Below are 15,265 nucleotides of genomic sequence, written 5' to 3'. Positions count from 1 at the left end.
CATACAGTGAGTAACCACCGATTGCTCTATTTATTGTGTGGTCAAATTTATAGGCTGAAAAATATGGTGCTAGAGTACACAGAACTAAAAAGAAATGCAATTCGTGCATTAACCCATGAACCGCCGCGTTGGCTCAGTTATGGTGCTTGCCTACTAAACCGAAAGACGGGGGTTCGAGCCTGGCCGCGGTGGTCGAATTTCGATGGAGGTGAAATTCTAGAGGCGCGAGTTCTGTTCCATGTCAGTGCACATTAAAGAACCCCAGGTGGTCGAAATTTCTGGAGCCCTCTACTACGGCTTGTCTCGTAGCCTGAGTAGCCTGAGTCGCTTTGGGACATTAAACATCATAAGCCAAGCCAAGGCGAATGAAAAGGAAGCAACCTCTCAGTGCTGGGTTCATTAACATGCAAGGGGGAAGAAGTCGAATTAAATGGGATGAAATCGAAGAACAACTAAAATCTGAAAACAATGGGGTATATGGGGTTGCGGAAACTCACCTGAGAGACATGGAAGAACTGCCCCACATTGCACGTTACACTTGGATAGGGTGTAACAGAAAAGAGAAAGACTGTAAAGGTGGAGGCCTAGGGACATTAGTAAAGGGGCAAGATTGGGAAAGGGTTAGAGAGAACTGCAGAGAGCATCTATGGCTTCAGGGCGTAGTGGGGAGTCTAAAAACAATAATAGGGTTTGTATACCTTAAAACTGGGAGTGAGTCGAGTGAGGAGAATAAAGGGCATTTTGAATGTATGTCTAAAGACATCAGGGACTTAGGCTCACATCAGGAAATAATCATCTTGGGAGATGTGAATGCTTACTTGGAATACTTTGATGGAGCTACAGATGCAATGGGGAAGATTTTAGGAGAGTTGTGCGATGCCCATGACCTATTAATGATTAATGCGGAAATAAAATGCGATGGGAAAGTAACATGGGTAAGAAATAATTCGCACTCAACTATTGACTATTAGCTAATGTCACACAAACTGTATAACAGGTTAGAGGACGTGAAGATTGACGAAGAAGGTATGAAAAGCCTGAGAAGCGACCACACAAGAATCAAAATTACATTTGGTAGCGTAATACCAGCAGTAGGAACTCAAGGGAGGGAAAGCAAACATAACCTCACTGATGCACAACTGGAGGAAGTGTCTGGACACATTGAAGACATAGTATCCAAGCAGCCGGATAGGGAGTGGACATATGATGCCCTAGTGGGGGTTTTTCAAGGGGAATTAGAGAAGGCCCAAAGAAAAAAGGGAAGAAGAAAGGGAAGACACGCACCAAAAAGCTGCTGGGACAGGGAAGTGAAGGCAGCCATAGCGCGACCACAGGAGGCATCCAGGGAACACAGATTTGCAAAGAAAAGGGGGCCCCAATAGACGAAGTGGATGCAAAATGGAATGAATACCTTGAGAGCAAAAGGGAGGCAGTGGCATTAGTTCGAACCAAAATAGGAAAGGCAGGAGTCCAGTGGATGATGGAGGTAAATAAGAAAGATAGGAATGCTGCAGAGAGGTGTTGGGAGCACATAAGAAGGGAAGAGGACAGAGGGCATCCAACACACTCTGACCACACAGAATGGAAAAAGAGAGGGAGAGGAAGCACAAGAATTTATCAGACAAACAATCGAAGCAGCATTTGTAGAGCCTGTGGCGGATGGACTGGGGGAGAGCAGGGACAGCAATGGGACAGTGGAGGAAGAGCTTAGGGAGAGGACAGCAAGGGACAGGGACAGAATAGAAGGCAAGGTTCCCATCGGAACAGCGACAGGATCAGACGGCACACCCATGATATTAATTACCATACTAGGTGAAAAAAGCAAATTGAAACTACGACAGATCATTGAAAAAGTAGTAGTGGGAGAAGACGTTCCAAAAGACTGGAAAGTGAGCAGGATGAGACTAATATACAAAGGCAAGGAACACAGGCATAACGCAGTGTATAGAGATAGCTGGGGCAGGTCGGAGGCCTCTATGAATGGCATTTTTAGACTTAAAGGGGGCATATGACAATGTGAATCAGGAAAAACTTTGTGAAGAATTGAAGGGATATGGTGCCGATAGAAATCTGGTTGAATATCTACAACGTGTATATTCAGACAATGAGGTGGTAGTAACCTGGGTGGGAGAAACTACAAAACCAGCTAAAATTAAGAGAGCGCTAAGGCAGGGCTGCCCACTATCACCCCTACTTTTCATGGTATACCGTATTGTGCGTTTTTATCGTAGAGACTTTCAAAAATTTTCCCGCCTCAACCGCTCGATCGTTTGCGGTGAAACTGCACACAGAGTTTGCGCAATACGGTAACTTTTGTATCGTAGCAAGTTTTACTACGGTACTTACTTAGTTGAGCCCTGCATGATGCGAAATCGTAGTTGTCTGCGTAGAGATAGTCGAAACAAAACTCGCAGACGCCGTTTTTTCGCTGAAAGGCGGCAGTAGCGCCATCTGTTTTCAGCAGTGAAAAGCGTCACGACAAAGTGCCGCGGCGATTTTGCAAATAACATCACCTGAAAGGTAAAGCCTCGTTAAATGAGTTGTTCTGATATCTTTTTTCGCTCAGTTAGCCGAAAAAACGGCATATTCAAAGGGCACGCGTACAGTGTAGGCACGCGCTTCATGCAACGCTCACCTCGGCTACCTCGGCGCCTTGTCGTGACGCTTTTTACTGCTGAAAACAGATGGCGCCACTGCCGCCCTTCAGCGAAAAAACGGCGTCTGCGGGTTTTGGTTCGACGATTTCTACGCAGACAACTACGATTTCGCATCATGCACGGCTCAACTAAGTAAGTACCGTTGTAAAACTTGCTACGATACGAAAGTTACCATATTGTGCAAGCTCTGTGCGCAGTTTCACCGCAAACGATCGAGCGGTTGAGGCGGGAAAATTTTTTAAAGTCTTTACAATAAAAACGCACAATACGGTACATGAGCCAAATGGAAGAGAGGTTGGAAGAGAGTAGAGTAGTGGTTGACGTGAGTTATATGCAGGATGGTCAGAAGGTAAACCAAGTGTTGGCTGGACTAATGTATGCGGATGATATTGTTCTACTAGCAGACAAGCGAGATAGGCGGCAGGTACTAGCTAAAATCTGTGGTGAGGAGGGCAACAAGCTAAGACTCCAGTTCAGTAGAGAGAAGTCAGGGATAACGGTATATAATGATGAAAAGGGAGACCCACTAGAATTACAGGACACTATGATAGACCATGTGAGAACTTTTAAGTATCTAGGTGTATGGCTAACTGAAGGGAAAAATATCAGGAAGAGCATGAGAGGATTCTGAAGGATAAAGGAAAAAGGAATTCAGACATTATGAAGCATAGAGCACTATGAAACTATAGTAGATATGAGGTGGTTAGAGGGGTATGGAAGGGAATCATGGTACCGGGCCTCACATTTGGAAATGCAGTCCTGTGCATGAAATCAGAAGTACAGTCAAGGCTAGAGGTCAGACAAAGAAGTGTAGGAAGGCTAGCCTTGGGAGCCCATGGGAACACTCCGAATGAGGGAGTCCAGGGAGATATGGGTCGGGCATCGTTCGAGGTTTGGGAGGCAATCAGCAAACTGAAATATGATCAGACTAACCCAAATGGAGGGAACAAGGTGGGCAAAAAAGGTGTAAAAGTATTTGTACATGAAAAGTATTAACACAAAATGGACTAATAGAACCCGAAGGCTAAGAACGAAGTATTTACGGGTGAGGGATGGGACGCAACAAAATAGTAACATGAAAGCGTAGGTAAAGGAGACGGAAAGAAAGATGTGGAAAGAAAGAATGCAGGAAAAATCGGCGCTAGGCATATATAGGACACGAAAACAGGGCATCAAAAAAGAGCGATTATTCGATAATTCGCGGGGCAGTTCACTGCTTTTTGAGGCTAGGACAGGGACTCTGGGAACAAAAATTCAGGGGGCACTTTGGCTCTCTAAAGTGCTGCAAGGCGAAAGCGTTTCCTGGCCGCTGTTTCTTTTTATTTTTCATATTTTCTATTTATTTTTTGCTCCTCTTCTTAATTTTTATTGTTTTTTATTTTTATTTCCACATCTTATTTTTATTTGTTCTTAATTTTGTTTATTTTCTTATTTTTATTTTTCATTTTCCTTTTCTTGACTTTACTCCTTTTATTTTATTTATGAAGCCTATGCATTCACTAGATGCGCCTTTATTCATGCTGGAACCTTGAGCCTTTTAAGCAGTGACGCCGAAAGGCGGACGAATCTGCCGAAGCGTGTCGACACGGCTGCCGACGGGTCTGTCGACATTCCTGCCGACGCGTCTGTCGACACTCCTGCTCTCCTGCCGACGCGTCTGCTAACGACAGTATGAGGCATTAAAGACTTTCGCCTTGAAAAACGTATAGGTCCAAATTTGAAGAAGTGGATATTTTGTGCTCTGCTTGTAAAACGGAAACGGAGGCCATAGAGCACTTGGTTCTGAGGTGCGCAGAACTCCGCCCAGCCCTCCCAGAGGGGGCAGCAACAGCCATAGAGATAGCGCTGGGATTTACTGGGGAGGACCGGCGAGTGGATGGGAAAAGCGTGACATTAACGAAGGGGAGGTTGGAGAATTGGTGGCGGAAATCAAGGGAGGGGTAAATTTGGATTGGAGAAGGATAGACAGACTAGACATTGTAAGAGCGAAAGGGAAAGAAAGGGAAAAGAAAAATAAATTAACAATGGGGGAAGTATAGGCTAGGTGGCGAAAGCTACCGCCCGGTACAAAGGGTAAAGCCACTATCATCCATCCATCCAGGCTAACAGAAAAGAAAGCTGCATTGCTATGAGCATCAACAATGGCAACAACTTCGAGTGCAACCGTGCTGTCATATGGCAAGTAAACTCAGGCGTTTGCAAATTTGTGCTCCTCTAATACGTCTTTGTTTGTGATTATACGGCTGGTCTGGCTCCATGCGGCTCAATGCATGTCAAGCCGCAGCATGTCATAGAAATAGTGCTTTGTCTTTGCGCGTGCTTAGCAAGTTTCCGACCCGTTGGCGCTTTTACCAGTCGGAGCAAAGCCAAAGCTTTGCAAATGTCTAGCCACAGATGCAGATCATTTTGAGCAGTCAAAGCTACACGTGTAACCAGAGTTAGATCAGTTACCTTTGGTGCAGGTTGAAGTACTTTGCCATTCTTAGTGGATAATTCATCGCGTGCTCCCGCGTGAAAGTAAACGCAACAAGTGCTAAGGTGCCGATACTGGCTAGCCGCTAAAAATTGAATGGATCTCTGTGTTCTTCTGTGACTGCCTTGCTGACACAGTCGTTAGAGAGCTTTTCGTAGCTGCTTTCAGCTCTAGCGTGTGTGACTACAGTCGATGTGCATTTTACTTTGTTCCGAGGTTCATGCGGTCCATTCTGCCTTTAATCGCCGAGTGAGCGCAATTCTGCGATTGTCGTGGTGTGTTTGCTTTCTCGAGGACTATTGTAGCCATAAAAGGTATGGTTCATATGCGCCTAGACACCCGAGAAACTGTGACACCGTGCTTAAAGCGCTGCCGGCTATTCTGGGACCCGATGTAGGTGATGCAGATAGCGGTACTTGTGGCCATCTGATCGCCCCGACGAGTTGAAAAAAAGAGCATGTCAATATTGATTTTTTGTGTGTGTGTGTGTGTGTGTGGCAAAGAAACCACCGCTCTCTGCTGTTATAGAATCATTCAAGGATTCACATTTAAGCGTTTTAATAGTCTGCACCGAGCAAGGACAAACTCTTGACACTCTTCCATCGCATTATTTATCTTCCCTTTGACATGTCCTCGTGTCATTCATGTTATTATTGTTAAATGCACATAGTATAACAATGCTGATTGTGGCTTTGGGACATTATTTTCATTTGGGCTGCTTTCTTTTTTCCATCTCACAGGTGTCATAAATCACGTTAAAAAGACAAGGACTGCTAATTGCCAGGAGAATCTTCCAAGGAGAACCGCTGCCAACATCAGGAGATCCATAGGTTGATGCTCGTATCCTGTAAAACCGTGTATCCTTTGATCGGAATGTGTTGACCATAGTCCAATGTATTTAACGTGAACCCTGAAACTGGATTGGATTGGAAAACGTTTATTGTCAGCACTGAGCACTAGTGGGCATTATACTAGGTGGCTTCGAGCCCATGGCTCTTGGCGACCTTGTGAGCACACTCAGTGGCCCGGACTTGCGTCAACGGGTCTGAGCTGGCCAGTATAGCCTCCCACCGCTCTAGAGAAGGGACTGGTAGTAGGTCCGCCGGTGGCGGCGCCTTTTTGCAGCTCCATAAAATGTGGTCATATCCGGCTATCTCGCCGCATTGTTTGCAAGTAGCGTTGTATTGTGTTGGATACATGTGTGCTAGTCTCGACGGGCTAAAGAAGGCTTGCGTCTGGAGCCGACGTCACGTTACCTCCTGGCTTTTGTCGAGCTTTTTGTCTGGTGGCGGATAGATCCTCCTTTCCAGTTTAAACTGATTGGTGTATTCGTGAAATGATATGAATGCATCTCTCGTGAAATTTGGGGACTTAACCCGGCTCACTGCTCGGCTGACATAACCTCGAGCTATACTGTGAGCCAACTCGTTTCCCCTGTTCCCCGAGTGTGCCGGCACCCATATTAGTTCCACCTCTCTTTGGTCCCAGTCTTTATGTCTTAATATTCGTTTTGCCTCCTGGGAGATCATACCCCGCGCAAAATTGTTGATAGCCACCTTGGAGTCGCTAATTATGGTGACTGCTTTGGTGCTGGCCATTGCCATGGCGATAGCTGCCTCCTCCGCTGTCCCTGAGTTTTTTTTGACCGAACCGGCCGTTAATGTTTCACCCGAGTCGTTCACGGCCACGACCACAAAGGAGTCGCCTCCTTCGTATTCCGCCGCGTCTACATAGGTTGTGTATTCCGAGCCTTCAAGCTTGGCTTCAAGGGCCTTTGCTCTGGCTCTCCTCCTGCCTTCGTGAAAAGCAGGGTGCATGTTTTTTGGAAGTGGTTTAATAGTGAGTAATTTTCTAACTTTGGTCTGTAATTTTGCCTGCGCGTTTCTTTCCGGAATTCTATCATGTAATCCTAGGTTGCTCAGTATCTTTCTCCCCGGGGGTGAGGTCGCAAGCCTCCTTAATTGCGCAAATATATGTGCCTCGCATAGTTCCGTGGTGGTGTTGTAGATCCCCAGTTTAAGAAGTCTTTCTGTAGGAGTGCAGTGGGGCAGCCCCAATGCTGCTTTATATGCCTGCCTTATGATCCCATCTATTTTGTTCTGTTCCGCCAGCCCTAGCTTGAGGTAGGGAACGGCGTAAACTATTCTGCTTATCACGAAAGCCTGAACCATTCGGCAGAGATCTTTCTCTTTGACTCCCCGTCTTTTGTTAGCTATTCGCCTTATGAGCCTGGTTGTCATGTTAATTGTGAATTTAAGCCTGTTTATTGTCTCTGTGTTCTTTCTATTGTCCTGTATTATAAGTCCTAGGACCCTGATTTTGTCAACTCTGGCTACCGGAGTCTCATTTACCAGTACGTGAATGTCTCCTGCGTTGGTATCGCGTTTGCTAGCACCCCGGATCACCAGAAGTTCGGATTTGCTTGGCGAGCATTTTAGTCCTGCCCATTCCGCGTAATCCTGGACAATATCGATCGCGTGTTGGAGATTTTGTTCTATTTCCCCATCGTTTCCTGTATGCGTCCATATTGTTATGTCATCCGCATATAGCTTATGGTTTAAACCTTCGACAGTCTTCAATAGCGGCGGTAGGTTCTTCAACGCCAGGTTGAATAAGAAAGGAGAGAGCACTGAGCCCTGCGGAGTTCCCTTGTATCCCAGTTTAATAGTTTCTGACTGGATGTCTCCTAGATTTATGTCTGCGGTTCTGCCGGTTAGAAAGTCCCTTACGTAATCGTAGGTCCGCTTTCCAGGGGCAATCTCCGCCAGATTAGTTAGTATGACCTCATGTTTGACGTTATCGAAGGCTTTATGTAGGTCTAGGCCCAGTATAGTTTTGGTGCCCCCTTTGTTGGGCGGGTCTATGATGTCTGCTTTGAGCTGGAGCATGACGTCCTGCGTGGACAACCTGCTCCTGATGCCTAGCATCGTTTCAGGAAATACCTCCCTTTCCTCTGCGTATTCCTGGAGTCCGTTTAATATGACATGTTCCATCAGCTTCCCCAGGCAGGACGTTAGCGATATCGGCCTGAGGTTGCCCACTTCAAGTTTCTTCCCGGGTTTTGGAATAAAGATTACTTTGGCATGCTTCCATTGTGAAGGTAGACTACCTCGTTTCCATATCTCAATTAGGTAATCTGTGACTGCCGTGACCGAGACTAGATCTAGGTTCCTTAGCATTTTTTTGGTTAACCCATCTGCCCCCGCTGCCGACGTGGTTCTTTGTTGACTCATTGCTCTCCATACCTCCGCTATCGAGATGTCCTCATCTAGCTGTGTGTTCTCTGCTCCTTGGTAAGCTGGAGATGAACCCCCTTTGTCTGTGTTAAGGTACCTGCTCTTCAGTTCCTCTATTAGGCCCGCGGCTGTTCCCTGGTATTTGTGAATCAATCGTTTAAGCTGCCCTTGTGCCGCCGACTTTGTTTGTCCTGGGTCTAGTAAGTGGCGAAGAAGATGCCACGTGTTCTTGCACCCTAGCTTTCCATTCATTTCATCGCAAATTTGTCCCCAGTGTTGACGCTGAAGCTCGTTTGTGTAGTCTTCTATCTGTTTTTCGAGTGTTGATATTCTCTTCTTTAGCCTTCTATTGTGTTTCTGTTTTTTCCACCTCTTCAAGAGGCTCTCGTGGGCTTCCCACATGTGGGCCAGCCTCGAGTCTGTGATGTCATGTTCGGTGGTTGGGGTCTGTCTAGTGTGACTGTTTACGTCTCTTTTGAGTGTCTCAACCCATTGATTTAGATCCGATATCTCCCTTGGAGCGGTTCTGTCCCGGACTTTTCGGAGGGTGTCCCAGTCTGTCAGCTTCGTTTCGCGCAGCTTCCCCTTCATCGGCCTGGTTTGTATTTCAATCTCTATGATGTAGTGATCGCTACCCAAGGTGTGTCCTGTGTTTGACCATCTTTCACCCTCGAGGTCTTTGCCTAGCGTCAAGTCTGGGGACGTGTCTACGCTGACGCTATTGCCTATCCTCGTGGGGTCTTGCGGGTTGTTTAGTAGCGTGAGCCTTAAGTTTTGGATTTCTGTCCATAGTTTGTTTCCCTTAGGGGAGGCCGTCCGATATCCCCATGCTGGATGCGGGGCGTTGAAGTCCCCCGTGATTACTAATCCCTTCTTATAAGATAGTCTAATGGCTTTACGTAATAGGTCCGCCAGCCCTGTGCCCCGGTTTTTCGGTGAGTTGTATATATTCAGAATAAAGAGACTGTTGTCCCCTTTTCTGTTTGGGATTATTTCTAACATCACGTAGTCCTCGCTTGTGTTTTCGAGTGCGAAGTTCTGTGTTCTTTTCTGAGTGCAATAGCACCAGGGAAGCATGCTGTGTTATTGTTCTTTTCAAGCTTGCATTGTGGCTGTATCATTGTAATGCAAGAGCAGAGAAACAAAGCCCAGCCTTTTGATGATATACAACGCTTATTTTTGGTTTATTTGCTGCTTAGGAATGTTTTATAAATTTTTATTGTGTGCTGTAACAGTTTCCCGGATTTGTGACCAAATCATAAACTTTTTTTGTCATCCATTCAAAGTGCAAGGATGGAATACCCGCAGAAAGCTTATGCTTTGGGCAGCTTGACGATGCAGCTGCGTTTACCCATGGTGGCAGTGAAAGCGGATTGTGATCATGACACGGACATTCGCTAACAACCAGTCGCTGTATATATAGCGTTTTAAAATTTATAGGCTGAAAATTATGGTACTAGAATACACAGAAGAACTAAAAAGAAATACAAATCGTGAATTAACTCGTGCTTAGATGGAGCGTATACGCGGTCAATGGCTCAAGGAACTAAAACAAAACCAAGCAGTACTCCACCTTCGGGGATTCCCTTAAATATTTGACCAACCCTCCAAGAGACCTGTTTTCCTTTTTCTTCAGTGTTATGAATGGAATGTGAGTGCAAGCATTTCCTTCTTTATGGATCGAGAACACTTAAAATAATTGGCGTGCGCACGTCTGCATGTTCGGCATCTTCGTCTTGGCGAGGAATGGCTTTCAGTATTTGGGAACAGTGAATGACCAAATGGCTACCTGTTGATCGTTTCAAGGAACAAGTGTGTTCACTTAGCCTCGTTATGCAGAAGTGCAAGGCAAGAGGTTGAGACGTCTTGACAGTAGTGAGGATGATGCTGCTGATGGTTCAGTTATGCTTTGGCCAGAGAGCCAGATAACAGAGATTCTTGTAGAAGAAGTTTGCTGAAGCAGCAGGGATGTAGACTAGGCAAATTCATCATCATCATCAGCCTAACTACGCTCACTGCGGGGCAAAGGCCTTTCCCACGTCTTTCCATTTAACCCTGTCCTTTGCCAGTTGCAGCCACTGTATCTCCGCAAACTTTCTGCCATCCCCTGCTACGGTTGTTTTCTCTTGGAATCCACTACGTTACCCTTAAGGTCGAGCGGTTATCTTGCCTTCGCATTACATGCTCTGCCCAAGCCCATTTCTTCCTCTTGATTTCGACTAGGATGTCATTAGCCCGCTTTTGTTCTCTCAACCAATGTGCCCACATCTGGTCGCTTAAAGGGCCTGTGACCACCCCATGGTCGCAAACACTCTCTACCTCACTTTGAGCGAGCCTCCTCTCCTTCCATTCCCTCCTCGAAATTTTTCTCTCCCGCTCCTCGTCAAGTAGGCTCGGCAAGACAAAATCACCCCTTCATTCTCCGATGTAAGCCGGAGGAGTGGTGTCTGTGGAGAGCGTCACTTGGTACGTCATGGCCCCGCCTTCAATAGAATTCTTTTCATGGTTTTTGCTGTTGGGCCTGTTCGAGGGGAGGGGGGGGCGCTGCGGGTTTCCTAACACCCTCTGTTTTGCTCTTTGGGTCTCCTCGTGGTGTTTCACCGCGTTTTTTTATTTGTCCTTCCTCTCCCCAGTTGCTGTTTTTTTTCTGTTTGAAGCTTTTTTTTTCACCTTCGCCACTCCGTTCCCTGCCCTTCCTGGTTGGGGGTGCAACAAAACTGCTCGACCCCTGTTACCGGCCTGTATTCGTCCCTTGCTAGACTTGTTAGCGAGCGCATCCTTTCATACATCTGTTTGTCATTCCCAGTTAGCGAGCCACCTTTTCATTTTTTTTAGGCCTCCCCACCGCTTCACGAGCGGAGGGGCGGAAGTCGGTTGTGTTCGAAACACACGGCGAAGTGCGGACCCGGCAACCGCCCGTTTGCTTTTCTTCATGTGTGTTTGTGTTCTGTGTGTTTGTGTCTTTTCTCCGCTCTGAAGCCCATGTCGTTCATTGGAGTCAAGGCGTACGCAAGATGCATGAGATAAGCCGTGTGTGCGCGGAGCGGTCAAGTGGGCGAGCGAGGGAAAGGCTCTGCTGCACTAGTAATTAAAATCTTGTTCTGGGGGCTTGCATAGAAGAATAAAAAACTGAGAAGGGAGCGCGCACGCAGAGCGTCTCTTGACGTGATCACGACGGGGGGGGGGGGGGGGGGGGAACTATAAGGGGGAACCAACTCCCTCAGTTTTACTATTTTTTACTTTTTATGGCTAGGGTTCAAGGCTGTCGCCGCAGGCTTCCTCCGCAGTTTTTTTTTTTTGTTCCTTCATGCGGGTTTGTAGGCATGAGCCAGAACAGAAGGCGCTGCGGAAAGCGTCGTGCAGACGACGCGACGCCAAGGCTACGCCCAACCTTCTCCCGTCAGTCAGAACGATGCACCAATGGAGTGCCTTTAGCGAAAATAACTCCCCATGACGTCAATGGGGTTCAGAGTAGTGGGGCGGGGCCGTTTTTGTTGAAGGAAAGAACGAGTGGGCTTTGACTTGAATTTTCCCAGCTTTTCGGGGCGCGCATGGCTCTAGTATTTTGCAGAGGTTATCTTCGATGCCTCATCTATGCAGTGGGCTTGTTTTTCAAAAATGTCGGGACCCTGGTCAGTGGCCTTTTAACGTTACACCCGTCATTTTTCTTTGCATAGCTTGTTGTGTTGTCCTTAACTTGCGTTTATACTGCTGGCTTCATGCGGCTCAATGCATGTCAAGCCGCAGCATGTCATATAGAAACACCATAAGCCAAGCCAAGCCGCATTGCCAAGATGCTGGCAAGGTTGACGTAGAAATGAAAGCTGCATCGCCATGAGCATCAACAATGGCAGCAACTCCGAGTGCGACCAGGTGCTTTCATATGGCAAGTAAACTCAGGCGTTTTACAAATTTGTGCTCCTCAAATACGTGTTTTTTTGTGATTATAGTGCTGGTCTGGCTTCATGCAGTTCAATGCATGCCAAGCCGCAGCATGTCATATAGAAATCGTGCTTTGTCTTTGCGCGTGCTTGACGGGTTACCGACTCGGCGCTTTTACCAGTCGGAGCAAAGCCACAGCTTTGCAAATGTCTAGCCACAGGTGCAAATCATTTTGCTGCAGTCAAAGCTATTCGGGTAACCAGAGTTTTAGCAGTTAACTTTGATGCAGGTTGAAGTACTGAAGTGGATAATTGATCACGTGCATCCGCGGGCAAGTAAACGCAACAAGGGCAGAGTTTCGTGAGTCGTACCCGCCATCTGCTATCCCAGTGTTACCATACTATTGCCATTGCTTTGCCAGACTGTGCGATGGAGGCGAAATCCTAGAGGCTCATGTGCTGTGTGATTTCGGTGCACATTAAAGAACCACAGGCGGTCGGAATATCCGAAGCCCTTTACTACGACGTCCCTCATAGGCTGAGTCGCTTTGGAACGCTAAACTGCAATGAACCAATCACACACACCGCTCACTTCCACATTCACGGAATGTCAGTCCTGTTCATTAAAAAAAAAATATTTATGCTCAGTTGTTATTTAAATCCAAATTAGCTTAGCAACCAAAAATCAGCTGCCATGGTGTTCATAAACATTCCACCACCTGAGAGAAAAAAAAAAGAGTTGCAGCAACCAACCGCACTTCCTAGACACACTGCAGAACTTATCGATGTACATCTTTATTTCTTATTTTTGAAAAGTGATGCTTTCATTTGGGCACGAAATGGCCCTATCATTGTCCAGCAGGGATTTAAAATGTAACTGGCGTCACTGACTTTGTGAAGACAGCAGAAAAAAAAAAGTTTGAAAAAAAGTTTGAAAGTCGCATGCATAATTGTAGACGCTATGCCGCAAAGGGTTAATCACCAAAGTACTCCACTGCGGCATCCCTCATAGTCCAATATATCGCTTTGGAATGGTAAACACCACTTGCTACCACATGGTTCATGTACAGTGGGGGATTTGTGGGTTACTGGATGTTCCTACTGTTGGTTGCAGGGGTGGGCCAAGAAACTGGCATGCGCAGTTTCAGCAGCTGTCGCAGATGAACCCGCAGCAGGAGAGGGCAAGATGTGGGCCCGCATGTCAGCCCAGAGGCCACTTAACGGACGAACAGCAGCACCGCGGCAGAGGCTGCATGCTGGACGACCAGCAGCATCATGTCAGGGGTCACATGGTGGATGATCAACAGCACCATGTCAGAGATTGCGTGTTGGATGATCAGCAGCGTCATTCTGGGAACCATCAGATGACCAACTACATCCTTCTCATCGCCAGCATCAGTATCAGCAACAGCAGCAGAGCACACCTCCCGAAAGTAAGAGCATTGCTTGATATGGAGCATTTGATCCGTCCTTCACCACTTGATAAAATTAAAGAGGCCAATTGAGGAGCTGTGCCACTCAATCCTAGTCGCTATATTTGCTCAAAGTGCTAGTGCTGTATTTCTTTTTAAATTTTGTCTCCTAAAGTCTGCTGTCATTTATAACCGAATACCACGATTCAGTTGACCTAAAGCAGTGCCACGGTGCAGCCATTTTGAAGCAGTCGCAGCTTAATTTCGGTTTCCGCAGTTTTATTTATTTATTTATTTATTTAGAACATACTGCAGGCCTACAGTAGGCCCAAGCAGGAGGGGCGAATACATAATATATGCAAAAAAGAACAGGTTTAGCAAAATTGAAAAATGTTAAATACAAGTTGTAACACAAAATACAGCAATAAATACAAGGCTCAGATGCAAAATACAAAAAGTAAACGTAGAAATAAATGGCTCTCAAATTAAATGCTGTGAAGAAAACATAGAGTCAAAAGAATCAGCTCTGGTTAAGAGATCTGGCGGACACCTGTTCCACTCCTCAATGGTGCGTGGAAAAAATGAGTATTTAAAGGCGTTAATCCTAGCACTGTAAGGGGTTAATGATTGTGTATGATGATTTCGTGTTTGGCGCGTAGTGTTAGGTTTGAGGAAGGGGTCTGCATTCATAGACAGTTTATGGTTTTTTAGTAAGAAAAGTAGTTTCAGTCTTTGAATTTTCCGCCGCAGCTGTAATGTTTCAATACCGTGAGTTCGCATGAGGGTCGTTGGTGAGTCAGTTACACGATACTTCGAAAAAAATAAAACGGACGGCTTTGCGTTGAATCATTTCAAGGGCCTCGATGTTACGTTTAGTGTAGGGATCCCAGACGGTGCACGCATATTCTAGTGATGGTCTTATTATCGAAAAGTAGGTTAATTTTTTAAGTTCAGGTAGGGCAAGTTTTAGTTTATGTCTAAGAAAGCAGAGTTTACGAAAGGCTGAGGAGCATACGTTTGATACATGTTTATTCCAGCTAAGGTTTTTCGTTATTGTAACTCCTAGATACTTGTACTCGCTGACTTCGGTCAGAAGGTGAGATGAAATATTGTAAGGAAATGAGAAGGAAGCCTTTTTGTTAGTTATCGTCATGTATACTGTTTTCTCTAAATTTAGCTTCATGTCCCATTTATTACACCATGTATGTGTGTTCTGAAGATTGGAGTTTAGTAAAACTTGATCATCTTGGCAAGTAATTTGGTGAAATAAAATGCAGTCATCTGCAAATAATCTAATTTGAACAGGGGTAGTTATAACGTTAATAATGTCATTGATATATATCAAAAAGAGGAGAGGTCTGAGGACGCTTCCCTGTGGGACGCCTGAAGTGACCGGCAGGTGGTTTGAATAGCAATCATCAATACAAACAAATTGTGTGCGGTGAGAAAGGTATGAGGAAATCCAACGAATTATGAAATTAGGGAGACCAATAAGTTCAAGTTTGTAAATTAGTTTGGCATGAGAAATAACATCAAAGGCTTTGCTGAAGTCTAAAAATATAACATCCATTTGACCAGCGCTATTTAGTACACTTGCAAAAGCATG

At 45.8% G+C, this 15,265-nt stretch overlaps 1 protein-coding gene across 4 annotated transcripts in view; it reads left to right on the top strand.

The window, feature by feature from the left end:
• Positions 1 to 5,875: 5,875 nt before the first annotated feature.
• The window catches only part of LOC149366408 (uncharacterized), a 29,597-nt gene continuing 20,207 nt past the window's right edge, over positions 5,876 to 15,265 (top strand). The window contains exons 1-3 of one of the 4 annotated variants that reach the window (XM_089550646.1): positions 5,876 to 5,987; positions 12,126 to 12,239; positions 13,362 to 13,680. In XM_089550646.1, coding sequence (XP_089406772.1) covers positions 12,214 to 12,239; positions 13,362 to 13,680 — 345 coding nt within the window. In that variant the 5' untranslated portion in view covers positions 5,876 to 5,987; positions 12,126 to 12,213. Of the gene's footprint in view, positions 5,988 to 11,607; positions 12,240 to 12,322; positions 13,681 to 15,265 lie in introns of those variants that run through there. The other 3 variants (XM_089550638.1, XM_089550634.1, XM_089550627.1) reach the window with 3 other exon arrangements.

This window comes from Amblyomma mixtum, chromosome 1, assembly GCF_055824585.1.
Source record: "Amblyomma mixtum isolate Tamu chromosome 1, ASM5582458v1, whole genome shotgun sequence".
NCBI classification, from domain to species: Eukaryota; Metazoa; Arthropoda; class Arachnida; order Ixodida; family Ixodidae; genus Amblyomma; species Amblyomma mixtum.
This window is presented reverse-complemented; position numbering and strand designations above follow the sequence as displayed.